At 35.9% G+C, this 15,663-nt stretch overlaps 2 protein-coding genes across 5 annotated transcripts in view; one reads left to right on the top strand and one right to left on the bottom strand.

Moving 5' to 3' along the window:
- Window positions 1-14,917, top strand: part of LOC139966444 (aminopeptidase Ey-like) — a 33,950-nt gene extending 19,033 nt beyond the window's left edge. For all 4 annotated transcript variants that reach the window (XM_071969449.1, XM_071969447.1, XM_071969448.1 and 1 more), the window contains exons 11-18: window positions 1,263-1,449; window positions 2,148-2,295; window positions 3,418-3,491; window positions 4,756-4,857; window positions 5,347-5,517; window positions 6,313-6,453; window positions 6,846-6,927; window positions 7,465-14,917. In XM_071969449.1, the coding sequence (XP_071825550.1) occupies window positions 1,263-1,449; window positions 2,148-2,295; window positions 3,418-3,491; window positions 4,756-4,857; window positions 5,347-5,517; window positions 6,313-6,453; window positions 6,846-6,927; window positions 7,465-7,626 (1,067 nt within the window). In that variant the 3' untranslated portion in view covers window positions 7,627-14,917. The remainder of the gene's footprint in view (window positions 1-1,262; window positions 1,450-2,147; window positions 2,296-3,417; window positions 3,492-4,755; window positions 4,858-5,346; window positions 5,518-6,312; window positions 6,454-6,845; window positions 6,928-7,464) is intronic.
- The window catches only part of LOC139966453 (complex III assembly factor LYRM7-like), a 71,619-nt gene that overhangs the window by 35,247 nt on the left and 20,709 nt on the right, over window positions 1-15,663 (bottom strand). The gene's annotated exons all lie outside the window — the stretch shown is intronic.

Genomic DNA, 15,663 nt, shown 5'->3' with positions numbered 1-15,663 from the left:
CAGGACAGCAGTTCTCTGACATATCTAGAAGAATGCTCAGGGATGTAACTTAGCATTCAGATATTGTACAAAAGCTTTGAACGCGCTTTTTTTTTGTGGTGCCTCTGTGTGTACAAACTGCTACACATCTTTAGACTTGTATAGCAATTTGACCCTTTGGCATAGCATTTGTGATACCTTACCAATTATGTCCTGACAGGGAATAAATTATCCGGTATTGCATGGCAAAATGGTCGAGTAGGCAAAATAGGCAAAATGGTCGAGTTGGCCATAGCTGAGGACAATAGTACTAATATTTGTTACAAAAGCTGGCATTTTGGTCATACTAAGCTCACTACATGTCCTACATTCAGTCATGGATTAACCCATATGTCATTATAAGCAAACCATACAGTAGGTCTCAAAACCAACTTCATGTGTGGCAAAAGTATTATCCATATATATATCATATCCATGACAAATTTAATGTGCTCATGAGCTTGCAACATTTGTTACTTTAGCTGACATTTATGTCACATATGAGCTCATCTATGTGTCCTGTATACATACTCATGTCATCTGAGCTTCCTTTTAAGAAAACATTTTACACTCATAGTAAAAGGAAATTATTGCTTACATTGCCGTGTATATGAATCTAATCAGGGTATGTCATACTTGTTCATAAGTGTAGGACAGTCATGCCATGTTAGTACTAGCAGAGTATTAGAAACACAGTGCAGAGAATATGAAATCAGAAAAATTAAAATACTTTTCAAAGAGCGATAAATTGTTTGGATGGGTTATGTGTTATTTACGTCAATATAACTATGCTATGTCCTTTTTTTTTTACATGTGTATCTTACACTTCTCAGGATTTCTCCATCCATCCATCTTGTCCTCAAATTTTTAGTTGATACCTTTCATTATCTCCATTTCTGACCTCTCATTAAAAACTTGGAATATTTGTTCATCAGTCTTTTTGAAAATACTATTGCATTGCCGATTAACTTTCTGTAAACAACTTTGTAGAAGGATAATTTTCAGACTCATCTGTTCTGAAGATATCAACCAATTCATTTTATTGGTAGTGCTAATTATGCATTTATAAAAATGCCCAAACAGTTTTGCCACTGGCTCTATATCACTCGAATGTGGTATTTCAAGCGAGGCATATCGTCACTTATCTGCTCGCCCATAGGTAACCAAGACCATTTAAAGTATTTTACAAAACAAGATAAAATTGGCCTCTGTCAGCACTGTTGTTAATCTCACTTGACTTCCAGATGCTGTTTTTGACGTTCCCTCCGATATTGGCTGGATCAAAGGAAATGTTAACCAGTCTGGATTCTATCGTGTCAACTACAACGCAGATAACTGGAAGGCGTTAACCACTGTCTTACTCACGGATCACGGCAAGATGCAACCAGCTGACAGGGCTAGCATCATTGACGATGCTTTCCACCTGTTTAGGCAAGTAGCGGCGGTTCTGCTTCATTTGAATTTGCAGGTGAATTCAAAGAATGCATCCGGAAATATTGTGTGATATTAAAGATAGATTTTAAGATACAACAGCTCTCAAATCATGATAGTTTTAATGAAATGAGTTTATGAACTTCTGTGTAGCCTGTCGATACAAACATTAAAATTTTGAGCGTGGAAGTATGTACTTTTCAGGAATCATGGTACAGGCTTTCAGAGCGTCAGTGCTGGTAATCTGGAACTGGATTATCAAACCATCTTTCACATGATCAACAGTCATTAAGGGTCACAATTTTAACTGTGTATTAAAAATTGCAATAAACAGAAATCCAGATCTCACTATCATTTTCTTGGAGTAGAGTCCTACACCGTGTCTGTACAGGTTTATGTGAACAGCGTAACAATATTTGCTGATAATATACAGTAGTAACACAGGGCTTATGTTGTATACCCAATCATGTCAACTGTTTTACTGAAGATCGTTAACAGACTTACCAAGTCTAATTAACATCTATTTGCTGAAAATTGCCAGCGCCTTATTCTTCTACTGACAAATGACAAAAACTCCATTTGCATTTAGCAAGTAAAAAGCCCAAATATTGAGGCCAGCATCTTGAAGTTATGAAATTGGTCTTAGTGAAATTTAAACTTTCATTCTCATATTTGTTTTGATATTTTTCACTTATCAGGGCTCAGAAAGTTGATTTGGAAGTTCCATTTGAGATGATTGATTATCTCAAACATGAAAGGCATTATGTGCCGTTTGTCACAACCCTGGATAATCTCATTTACATCCGAGGGGTGCTTCAATTCCATAAACTTTATGACAACTTTACAGTAAGTGAGAGATTTTTCTTACGCCTTTCGTACAAGCAGATGAATGACTTGTGTTTAAGATATTTGTATTTAATATATTTCTGCCGATGGAAATAAATTTCCCAGAATATATTTATCTAATAGTGAAATTCTTAATAAAAGAAAGTTGGCAACTAAACAAAATGTTTTCAATGAACCACATTTTGATTAATTAATTAATGCATTTGAAGAACTTTTACCATGATGCCATCACAGACCATCTACTATGTATGAGTCACTTTCTGGAGTAAGGAACGGTTTTAACCGGTCAAAGAAGTTAATAATCCAAATGACCATATTTAGAGTTAGCAACAAAACATTGAAATGGGTTTTTACAACTAACAACACTGTAGCACAGTGTCCTCTTTCACATTATAGTTTCATTGTCTGCGACCAAAACAACCCTCTAAAATGGGCAACAAGAATGAGATTAACTCTAAAATGGGCAACAAGAATGAGATTAACTCTAAAATGGGCAACAAGAATGAGATTAACTTTTGAATAAAGTCAAATGGTTGAGCAGACAGTTCATCGAATACTGAAATTATGTTGTTGCATTCTGTGGTGTCTAGTGAAACCATATGAATACTTCAACAGCTGTGTTTACTTTGCCAAAGGTACTTTATGTTAGTAGAGAATCTACATGGAGCAACAAGGAGGGGGGGGGGGGGTAGGGGAGTGGTTATCTGAAAGTGGTGAAACATGCATTACTTGAATGAATGCAAACAATGTATCACAACAATATAACCAAAACAAACTATCATAGATACTACACATGCAATCAAGACAATGGCCAATTGTCTCACAGTCAGAAAACATAAATGACTACAGTCTATGGGCAAATATGCTTTAACAGACCATGGATTTATCAATAGATCATTGTGGGTTTTGAAATGTTGTAAAATTGTAAAATATTCTGGGTAAAGAAAAGTCAAAGGAATTAATTGAACTCAGCCTTGTTTGATTAACATATCCCCATCAGGGCTTTGACCTGTTTGTGATTATAGATGGATAGTTACTTGCATTCCCATTCACTCTGAAGTATGTTGTGCAGAGATCAACAATAATACTGAGTCGTAAAAGTCTAAGATTGTCGTTTTACAGATTTATTTGGAGGGTGTCCTGAGTCAGGCGATGACTGACTTGACAATGGAGGATACAGGGGACCACCTGAAGAAGTAAGTATCCACAACCCAGGGTAATTTAATTCAGGTAATTAATTAGGAAGGTGAATGACCTGGAGAGAATGTCTGCACCATTTATTGTCATCGCCCCCCACCACCCCCCCACCTCCACCCCCCGACCCTGGCCAGTACTGAAATATCTGACAATTGTATGGTCTCAAACTAATGTAAGAATGATTCCTTAGTGACCTAAAAGTAACAAAGATATAAACATATTTAAATAAACACAGTTTTATAAGCCATTGGAGTTATTCTAGCAGAAAATGGTATCAAAGGCCTTTGTGTTTAAACAATGGTGTTAGATATCTTTGGTTGCTTTAATCTGATCACCAAATATGCATGTTTCAAAACTATGTTCAAATTTGTCTCCTTGTAACCATTGAACTGTCAAACAGAAACGGGTTTACTTTGAAATTAAGGCAAATCATTTTAAACTCTTCCCCCCTCCAAATCTCCCCCCCCCCCCGGTATTTTGTGTGTATCAAAGTTGCAAGTATATCAAGAGTGTAAAGTGGGCCCTCTCAGTAACATTATTGCTGGATAGAATTGTTTCATAAACTCTGTTGAGATGATACTATTGATACTGCCAAAAAAAGTAACAATTATGGTTTCTAATGTCATTGCAAATTTGAAAGTTTAACAAACATGTATTACCCTTTTCAGTCATGTTGCCCCACTTTTTTTTTCTTTTCTTTTTGTTGACAAGTTTTTGATAACGTTACGTAAAGCTTGGTTTCTGGTTGTTCACACTAAGAGTACTGACGATCATTGATTCCCAACCTCAAGTATCATATATTCCAAACTTACCCTGACTCAAACTAAGTTCATGGGATGAAAACTTGATTCCAACAAACTTGATCCCAACACTAACTTGATTCCAAGAAAAAATTGATTCCATTAGTAACTTGATTCCAACCAACTTGATTCCAACAGTTACTTGATTCCAAGAGTAACTTGTATGTACCCCTTATATTATCTGTGGTGCATGTCATAAATATTGGATCAAAGATCAAGTAGACCCTGAAGGGAAATTGAATTCCCCTCCTGACACTCCAACCCCCCCCACTCCCTCCAGCTTTCATGCCTGTAGTCCAGATACTGTGTTTTCCTTTGAGAATGTGCATAAAACACCAATCTTTTATGCTGGTCTGCCTATGTGATGTTATATTTTTATATATATATATTTATCAGTTTTTTTTCAAGGCCAGTCCCTGTGACTCTTACACTAAACAGTGTAGTATATACCTCTCATTTTCAGAATACTTCGGGGAAGACTGGTTGATTTCCTCTTGAATAACGGCCACCCTGAAACCTTGAAGTGGGCAGCTGATAACTTTGTTGCGTATAAAAATGGTAGTAGGTAAGACAAGGGTTAAATTATTCTGCTACTTTCATTACATACATCGACCATGACATTTTATATACAGTAACAAAGCCTGGGGTAGGTGGGTGTGGGGGGGGGGTGGATGTTGAGGAGCCAACATTCAATTCCATCTGCCAAAACTGAAAGACATTTCAGGATCTGCAGGCAACAACAATGGATAGAAGTTGACATGGCCATAGGATTTCATGCCGTTGGTCCTACAATGAACGCAGACAGAAATCGGGTAGCAGCCAATCTGAAGCTCGTCGTATTTAAAGCCGAACTGATTTTATCTTCTGCCTTCCTCCTTTGTCCACCAGAACAAACGAAAAAGTGTCAATTTTCCAAGTGACCTGTTCAAAGAAAGCTAGTGATCGCCCTTATTGCTCTGGGCGCCCCGGTCCTGTCCGATTACTCTGTTGCTACCCTGCATACACCTTCATGTGGCCCTATATTTCATTGTTTTTTCCTCATTTTGTTTGGCAGTACTGTCGGTGTCAATTTAGCTCCCATTATGAAGTGCGGTGGAGTGAGGACCGGACGGGAAGAGGATTGGAACTTTGTGTGGGAACAGTTTAAGAGTAATAAAATTGCTAGTGAAAAGTACGTCCTGTTAAGGGCAGTCACCTGCACCAGGGACCCAGCTATATTAACATGGTAAGAAAACTCATTGGGATTCCAAGACTTTTATTTATTGATTGATTGAATTTTGATTAGAAGTTGACAATGTAATATGAATAAAGCATAATTTAAATGATTCCATACCTGTAATATCTTACAAGTTGAAACTTTTTACCTCCCCCCTCCCCTTCTCTCCCCCATCCTTGGATTGGATCCGTTTTTGATCTGAGAGTATAACTATACAATGAAATTAAATACCTGTGTCCTATTTATTTTTCAGGAAGGGTGTGTATGGGGGAGGGGTAAGTAGGGTTCATTTCAAGTAGATAAAGCTGAGAAAATTCTGTCCAGTGGTAAATGATTTATTGTCTCAGTCTAGAAGGTAGTTGTTGCTGTAAACCTAAACTGTCAGAATGGTAATGCAAGCAGTATTAAAGGTGTATAGCCTGCAGGTGAGTACTGCCTGCAGGTGAGAGCGCAGGTGAGAGTCTGCAGGTGACAGTCTATGACGACAGTCTGGAAGCCTCGTTCTGTTCGTTATGAACTATCCATGAATGGAAAACTCACCTCACAGTGGCTGACCAGATATGGATCTCAAAATCTAGTAGATATGCTAGGGTCCATTCCTTCAACTGCAGCAACCATATATATACCTAGCGATAACACAAGCCACTACTACTTTGATTTAATTTGTTGTTTTTTTGTTTATTTTCGTTCCTGTGATGTGTTAATTATTCTTCATTGTGCTCCTAATTAAAATTTGTCATGCAGAGATGAATCGACGACAGCACATACTGAAAACATCATTTTTATTTTCCTGTATCTTGACAGGCTTCTCTTTGAGTGCTTGGAGAACCGATATATTCGCTCCCAAGATGGTATTAGCACCATACAGTACATCTTTGAGAATCCTGTGGGGGCAAACATTGCTACCAACTTTGTGATGGAAAATTGGGATCAGTTGGCTGAAAAGTAGGTCCTTTATAATGTTGCTCACTTTATCTTTCACCTCTCAGAGATATTTTGCATCCTTCTGTGAACTTGTCTGTCTCTTTGTCTGTTTATTTTGTTTGTTTTTCGTTTTATTTAGTTGGTAGGGTCAAGTTAGTTAGAATCCTCACATTGGTATTTTTAATATTATACTCTCCTCCTATTTGTTGTTTTTATAACTCCCATGATGAAGTTTTATGCAATAAAGTAGACACAAAATGGACATATCCCATTGTAGACCGTACATCACTGATGCAACTGTATACTAGCAAATTTGCTATATTCAGGGAATAATAATATGTATGGTATGATTCCTCTGTTTTGCTCTCTGTCTATATCAGCTCCGTTATTATTACAATTTCTTATTTCTGCAGGTATGGTTCTGACTTGTTTGCTCTGACTAGGCTGGTACCCAAGATGACGAGCTGGATTTCTGGAGAAGTACAGTCTTTTCATGTAAGTCGTTAACTATCATATTACTGATGTTAGCAAAAAAGTCTTTGTTTGCTTCCGTCTGTCCGTCTGTCGTGTTAAATGTCAACCCTGTCGACCATTTTGTCTGCCCATCCCTCACCCTGCTGAAATGCGATATATTCCTTCTTTGTTACTTTTTGATAAAGTGTCATCTCCTAACAGCTCTTTTCCTCTTATGGCTGCATTTTTGGTGTCGCTGTCTGTTTATATTTTGTCTAGCTCACTTCTATTCGATTGCTCAATTTGCCGATTATTACACATCTGTCCCATCTGTCTACTTCAATCTTTTTCTCTGTTTTGCTTTTTCTTGATCTGCCTCTTTGGAGGAAATGCTCCTGCAAGGTTGAAATGTCAGGCCCTATCAGGTTTATATATTTTCAAGCACACATAGATTTTGTTTGCAATAGTACAACAGTGTGTTAACAGCTTTTTGGCTGTCTCATTAATGTCGTCCTTTTGTGGTGAGATGTTAGAACTAAGAAACAGGCCTTTTCTGCTCTTTTCTTTTCCCTCTTCTAGGTGCTCGAGTTTCTGAACACTAAGTACGAATCTGTCCCACTCGGTTTGCAAACGGCGATACTACAGGCTACCGAACAGTTAGAAGTCAACGTTGAATTTGTGAAGTGGTCAGCCGAGAAAATGGAGCAGTGGTTAGCAGAGAAGTTATCGGCTTCGATGTGAACAAAGACGAGACATTTGTGAGGAAAGAAACGTTTGCACAAACATCTGGGTTTTTTTCGTTTAATATGGGTAAGGTGAGAACAGTCTGTAAATGGCTAGTTGCCTAATGTAATAAATATGAAGGAAAGTTACATAAAGTAAACAAAATATCTCATTTAAAGTAAGTTTTGAAAATTTATAAAAAGATTGGGTAAGACAGATAATAAACAGTCATTAATAAGTGGCTGAAATTTAGACCAAATTGAGCCCAAGTTTTTAGTGACTGATTATGCTGCACGGCATTCCTGATTGGGCAATGAGTGTGATTCCCAATCACCATGATAGGGACAGTAAGGATTAGGTGATAACAGCTAAAATGAAAGCATTCTTTGCAAGTGCATTTTCTCCTTGCAGTGTGGAAAATGGTGTTGGCCAGATCTCAGCAATTAAGAACCTGGTGTATGTACACTACTACATAAATTATACAGACATTGATATCACAGCGAGATCTTTATCAAAGGACCAACTGACTTACTCTTATCTTGTGATTTGGTTTAGTTACAATTTGTGTAATTCTGACCTGCCAGCCCATACATTATATTACGCATTACAGGGTACCTTATAAAAAAACATATATATATATATATATATATATATATATATATATATATATATATTTATATATGTATATATATATCAATAAGATATAGCTACAATTAGTGGAATATTTCTGCATGGTCAGTTACTAAATAATGCCACTCAGAAATTAATATTGATTCCTCATTTAAAAAAATTTTTTTATCGTAAAACATTCAACGCTATGCCTCAGTTTAACATAACCTTTGTGCAATTTTGGTCTCCCTTCCTATACAACAATTATGTTTTGGGGTGCTGACTTTTAACTTTTCTATATGTGTTTGTAATGTTATGTTCAACAGGAAATGTTCCAAAAACAATTTATTTGATCTAAATTGTTTGTAGTTTGTGCTAATCAGATTCAGGGTATTTGGTAGGTATTATTCATACAAGGTAAAAAATTGAAATCTTTGCAAAGGAATGTTTGAAAACAAACTTTAGTGACTATTAGTGAGCATCTCCACAACAGTAAAAACAAGTTTCACCTTTTCCATCTGGCCTCATTGCTGGTCAGCCCTTATATATGTCCAAATCCAGCCATGAAAAGCCAAAAAAAATAATTAATTGGGCCCTTACAGACCTTGGCTTGAGCAGCCTGGAAATTACATTGCTTGAAGCTAGGTTATGGTGAGATTGTGATATTATCTGATATTATTTCTCCTATCAATTTTTTTTTTGGCTCTGACTGTCCTATCAAATTAATTGAGAACCCCCCCCCCCCTCTCCCTGTCAAGATTTTTAGTGAATAATCCAACTTCATATGTTTCGGTTTTCATAACCTGTATATGACCTGTGTCATAAGTATCTTAAACACACTATTCTCTGTGGTTTACTGCCCTTGATCCGTATTCATAGACATAGGTATGGTTTTGTTAAAGGCCATTTTACATCCACAAGAGTGTTTGTAGTGCACAGATGAAAACACTTCAAAAAGAAAGTTGCCATGTGCAAAAGCAGATATGTTCCATTTCTTAGAAGTCCAGATGGCTTTATAGTGACACCTACCCACCCACCCACATTGGTTAATTATGCAGGGTACAGAGGAAGAATTTTATTGGACAGGATGTAATAACAACGCCTCTATCTACTTGTAAAAAGACAACTGCAGATATATTGTTATGTTAGCTTTGTCTTCTTTCATTATTGTTCCAACGAAGCCTCCATTTGTAGATGAGGGGGAAAAATTAGTTTGACACTTGGTTGAAAAAAGTAGCTGGTTGCTTTGAAGAAAAAATACACTCTGGTGTTTCTTATGGAATAAGAAAATGTAATGATTGCTTTTTATCAATTTGTAATATGTTCAAATTAACCCACATTTGTCCTGGAAATGAGACAAAAATTTAACCATCATCTTTAGCTTATACGACTGGCTACTTTGTAAAGTACCACACACCCCCAAACAGCTATCACAAGGATCTGTACATTTTTCCTATTTCTTTGTTGACCTTTTTGATATTTTCGAGGTGGAATGTTAACATTTTTGACACTGGAAACAATGACAACATTAGGTCATGTTAAGAGATTCAATAGTTTAGATTCAGTATTTCTTGCACTTTGAACCCTTCGCCATGACAGAAAATAACCATTTAAGTAAATAAAGTGCAATATTAGAAACATGAAGCACATATGGCTCAATGATGTCATTTTTAGACTTGATCAAGCCTCCAGTCTTGTGTGAAAAAGAAATATTGAATCTGTGATATCATCCAGATAGGAGAAGAGTTCTCTTAATAGCTGTGTAATGGGAAGGTGTTCATGACATTAATCTGTATCACATAGACCAATGATGGAAAAGATTTGTACCTCTTTAAAGCAAGATGGATATCAAATATCAGCTACATGATCTCGATCTTATGTTGTATACTTTAGATAGAACGACGGGAAGTCTAAAAGACAGAAATAATATCCCTTTATTAGCCTTAAATGGTGACTTGATAGTACTGATTGCTGTTAATGATGAGTTGTAGTATTAATTAAACCTGTCTGTTCCACACAGTCCTGGATGAAGACTTAAAACAATCTTGAGGTAAATCTATAGGTATATTTAACGGCACAAGCCGAACAAATCATGACCTTGTAAGGTTCATTTTCTATATATATTTATGTTTTGATTTGATCAAAGACCCACCTTAGTTTGCAATGCAGAATGTAACAGTTCTGGGGGAACTTGATTGATACAGTTACATTCTCCGTTTGTCCGGCTAACAGTTCTGTGATCACGGTGAAGGACCACAGTGGGTCACCGGTGAAATTTTGTATTCAGATAACTATGTATTTAAATTTCAGTTATTTTACCAGACATGAATCATGCTGACTATGTAATTGTTGATATGAAAAAAACTGTGAGTTTTATCTGAAAAACCAGATCATGCATTCAATTACAGATACAGACGAACTGATAACCATTCTTAGCCCTGTTTTTGTCGTAACTTTATCAACTTTTGAACCAAAAAAAAGCCTTAAAATTTTATTTTAAAATGCACAAAAGCAGACCTGAAATTAAATTACCACAGACTACATAAGCTCACTTTTATCTTCTATGTTTTTGATTATGAGAATAATGCCCAGTTTTGTAATTCCTTCATTTATATAACTTTATTATTCAAGATGATATCAGTGTTTGCTGTCTACAGTTTTAAATTCATGGTTGAGAAATAGGACATTTTACTTCTCTTTTTTTTGTGTTTGGTGTTGGAGGACATTCTCAAGCATTGAAATTTACCAAATGTGTCCACATTATGTACGTTTTTACTGCAGCTAATTTTAAGGGGACAAAGCCATAAATTGCTACAAAGTCTAATTTAACAGGATTGATTGGATGGGGTGCGCAGTGCAGGGGATGAGAGGGAATAGAACAAAGGAAGCACAGGCTGGGGATTAGGGTAAAGAATAGGGGTACAGTAGCAATATAGTGTGATGTTTTATGATTTGATATGATGAATTTTAATTGTTTGTCTATTATTGGTACATGTTTGTTTATTGCTGTTTCATGCATGGTTTTAGTTCAAGTACTTAATCGTTTCTTTCTTTTTCTGCCTATGATGTTGTATATACAGTACTGTAGCACCTTCACCTGCCTATCATGTCATTCACCTTCTTTCATGCGTTGATAAATTGTTTTCTTTGGCACTGAGGTTGAAATCCATTATTTTCATTTTCTATAGCATTCAATAGCAGGATTGTTTACAGTAACTTTGCGTTTTTCATTGCAAAAATGTCGTTTTAGTTAGAGACAGTGATAATGGCTATTTTGGGTGGGGGAGGGGGTGAGGGGAGGGGTATGCATTGTCATTTAGTTCTGTCCTTCAACTTTGCGATTTCAGAGATGCTTTGATCAGATTCCACCAGATATGGATAGAGTTCAACTTGTTAAATGACTTGAGTCAAACTGCTCGAAACAAGGGACAATGAGCGAAATAATTCATGAAAGTAACGCAGAATAGCAAATCAATGTTTCTTTATTTCATTGTAAGAGTTTGTAGCTGTTACCGTTAAGAGTTTTGTAAATTTGAAAATGGCATTTTGAGAGAGTGGTCACAATTTGACTTTAGTGGGTAATGGTGCTCCAACAACAAAGAAGGAAGTTTTTCAAACTTTACTAGGGCAAAAACGTATTTATTGCAATTTGGCTAGCATATTTTATCAAATTTGTGAAGGAAAAATGTCTTCACATTTTCCTAATTATTATCTAATTTGATAAGGTTTTTTTTTGAGAAAAAACTGGCCCAGTTTCAATGGCAAAATAAAGAAGACAGTCCAAATGTTGTGCAGTAAATATGTTCTTATTCACACAGCAGCTATCATTTGGCTAACAGCAGGGATTCATTTATTGGTTATCCCTTAGCATAATATTACTCAAAATGGGCAAATCGTTGAAGAAATGCAAAATATATGTACTAGTTTCGTTAACCATAGTCGGAACAAGTCTGAGAAGCACATGACCCCCAGGCCCAACCATGATAAGGCTTGACTGATTGGTTCCTTCTGGGTTTTCTTGGTTGGGAATAGGTTGAGACGTTGTGTTTTGTACCATCAAGAGCTTTGTTTTAAAATTCTCTGACTTACCTAGTTAGACCAAGTTTGTTTCTCTTTAAGCTTCTTTGGTCATAGTCATAAGGTAAAACTTCATTTAAGAGATTTTTTAAGTTTATTTCTTAACGTATTTCTGACAGTCAAGATTTCATATTCTCAATGGAATTATTCGCAGTGTTTTGAATCTTGGTATTACAACATGCCATGTTGACAAAAACAAAGTGTAATGTTACCATGGCAACAAGGATCATCATTTTTATGCTGGCAGACCCTGCTCTTTGCGTAAATAATTGAAAAACTGTTGCTATGGTAACTGAAACAACAGTACTGTTATAAATGCACATTTCTTTTTTCGTTTTAATCATTTTTCAGTGAAGCAGTAACACATACAGACAGGGGCGGTGGGGAAAAATGTATGTTTTGAAGATGAATAATATAACTACTGTTTTCCTTCATCAACCAACTGATAAAAATGATGTAGAGATAGCAATCTAGCCAACTTATGACTTATGGTTGGGGGAGTGATCTATCCACACATGGTGCAACAGAAATAAGCAGTAACATGCCTAAGGAAACTAAAAGAATGACTTTATTGATAGTCCACTCATGCTCATGTTGGCATACTTCCCTATTCCCGCATAGTAAGCCATGTATTACTATGAACACAACAGGGAACAGATTAGTATGATTGAATCTAAAGAATAATATAACGAATAATATCAGTAGTTTTATATCGCATATAAAATGTTATTAGTTGTAGTATAGTTTCAAGTTTTATGATCCATGGAATTACTGAAATATGTTATGCATCCCTTAACTCATAAGTTGAGTTATTCCCCATATGGGGAAATATTCCAAGACTCTTAATTGAGTCTGTCAGTACACCAGTATGTAGTGCTACATATCCTATTGACAGATGTCTAGCGTGTTAGGTTATAGTTCATGCAATGTATAAAGCTTAGCACATTTTCATCTGAGGTGTTTTAATATACAGTGATAGAACTTGGATTGTATGTTGTTGTTATGAACTCTTCACAAGTTTTTACCAAGTGGTAAGAAAACCCTATCATTTCTCTCCATCCCATAGATAATATTGTGTAGGATCCATCTGTGGTAGCTATGTGTCAATGTGTTAAGATCATGAGGTACATGGTAGCTGGCTACAACTTACCTCTTTACTAATTGTGAATAATGAAGTCATTCCAATCCTTTCTCTGTCTTCTGATCACAGATGTTAGTGTTTATAAAGTTGTTCTTGCAGTATAACCTTCGAGGTTAAGGGTCAAACTTAGTACTCAAAATGTTTAAGGTTGTTGCTGGCTTCGTGGTCTTTTTGCATAAGTAGAGAGTTGAACCTTCCCTCTGAAGTAAATTGTGAGTTTGCACTGCTATGCTATTGCTGTCTATTTCCTGTATTCACGTCAATAAGAAACCAAGTGTTTTTTCTTATTCGCAACTAAAGGACATTATGTTAGTTTTTAATTTACAAACATCTATGCTAAGAAGCAAGTACTTAGTTTTATATAATGATACCATGAATTATGTACTTGGGGTATTATACAACTATACCATGAACCAAGTACTAGGGTATCAAACAACTATACCATGAACCAAGTACTTGGGCACCATGCAACTATACCATGAACCAAGTACTTGGGGTATCATACAACTATACCACGAACTAAGTACTCGGGGTATCAAACAACCATACCATGAACTAAGTACTAGGGTATCATACAACTATACCATGAACCAAGTACTAGGGTATCAAACAACTATACCGTGAACCAAGTACTTGGGCACCATGCAACTATACCATGAACCAAGTACTTGGGGTATCATACAACTATACCATGAACCAAGTACTAGGGTAACATACAACTATACCACGAACTAAATACTTGGGGTATCATACAACTATACCACGAACTAAGTACTTGGGGTATCATACTACTATGTAAGAACCAAGTACTTGCATTTTGATTAGTATACAACTATGAACCAAGTATTTGTAGCAAAAGTACTATTAACCCAATACTAGTGTAGAAGTGAATTATAAACCAAATACTTTTAATTTATAATGAAAGAACTATATAGACCAGGTGCTTCTACTCGATGTTTCAATACAAAATACACGATTTACTGATGTGTTTTCATGTAATTAATAACTGAAGATGGCCGCTATTGTTCTTCAAGTCTTTCAATGTATTGGTGTTAGTGTCGGCTTTGTTTTATGTGAATATTTTGCACTATCTGGACATTACTATTTTTGGCTCTCGCGTACTGAATGAGTGTTTTTATGTAGACCATTGCTACCTGCAGTATTTTACTATCTATTTTTATCGCACTTTATATTTTTTTGAACAACGATATAATATTAATATTACCGACTCCATCGTATACTGAACAGCTCTCTCCAGAGACTGAAAAGTCATATTTTTGAGAAAAAAAATCATGAGTCAAATTTTGATTTTAGAATTTATAAGCGATCTGAAAGTGTAATGTAATGTTATCAGTTGAAAATAAATTAAGATATCGGTCACATTTTTTTCTTTCTCTCTTTGGGCAACTGACATGATTTTATAGTTTGGGTTAGAAATTGCGTAGCGCGCACACGAAAGAATATTAAATATAAAAAATACGACTCTTCACTGTTTGTCATATTTACTTGTCTATTTTATTTTAATATCAACTCAATCTCATAGTTAAACGTTAAAAGTATATTCCGGCGACAATCAAAATATAAGTATAGTAATAAACTAAATTTATTTTCTCAACTTTCAATAGTTAAAACTGCTCGAATAGAGAAAGTAGAATCCCACGGCAGTCTTACACCAGTTTAGAACCTCCCTCCTTAAAGAATACTAAAAGTAAGAGATCAGGATTCGATATTGTAATATCGATGACTCTTATAAGATTGATCTCGTTCTTAGAGGTTCACTGATCTCTCCTATTGACGTATACACAAAATGCTATCCTTTTCCGAGGCCGCTAGAGCATAGATAGAAGTTTACAACTGACATGTCCTACATCTACCATATGATATCTGATGGCTTGGACCATCGGAGCATTAAGAAATTTAACCACCATGACCGTTTAGATTTTGAGCTAACAGAGGTGAAACTTTATCAAAGTCACAACCCATCTGCCAGCTCTCGCTGAGGAATCCTATTGTTTCACCAAGGCCAATTTCTAAAACGCTTTAAACATCACCTTCAATCCTTCTGATTTGTAAACCATCAGGATTTGCTTTATTTCATCCTCTTCAACATTCAAGAATAATAATAGTAAAAAAATAACAAAACAAGATGAGGTTTGATAACATTCCAAAAAGCACTTAAGTGGGTCCATTTTAGGTTCCTATTTTGGCAATGGCTAACATGTTCAGGC

This window comes from Apostichopus japonicus, chromosome 4 (genome assembly GCF_037975245.1).
Source record: "Apostichopus japonicus isolate 1M-3 chromosome 4, ASM3797524v1, whole genome shotgun sequence".
Classification (NCBI taxonomy): Eukaryota; Metazoa; Echinodermata; class Holothuroidea; order Aspidochirotida; family Stichopodidae; genus Apostichopus; species Apostichopus japonicus.
This window is presented reverse-complemented; position numbering and strand designations above follow the sequence as displayed.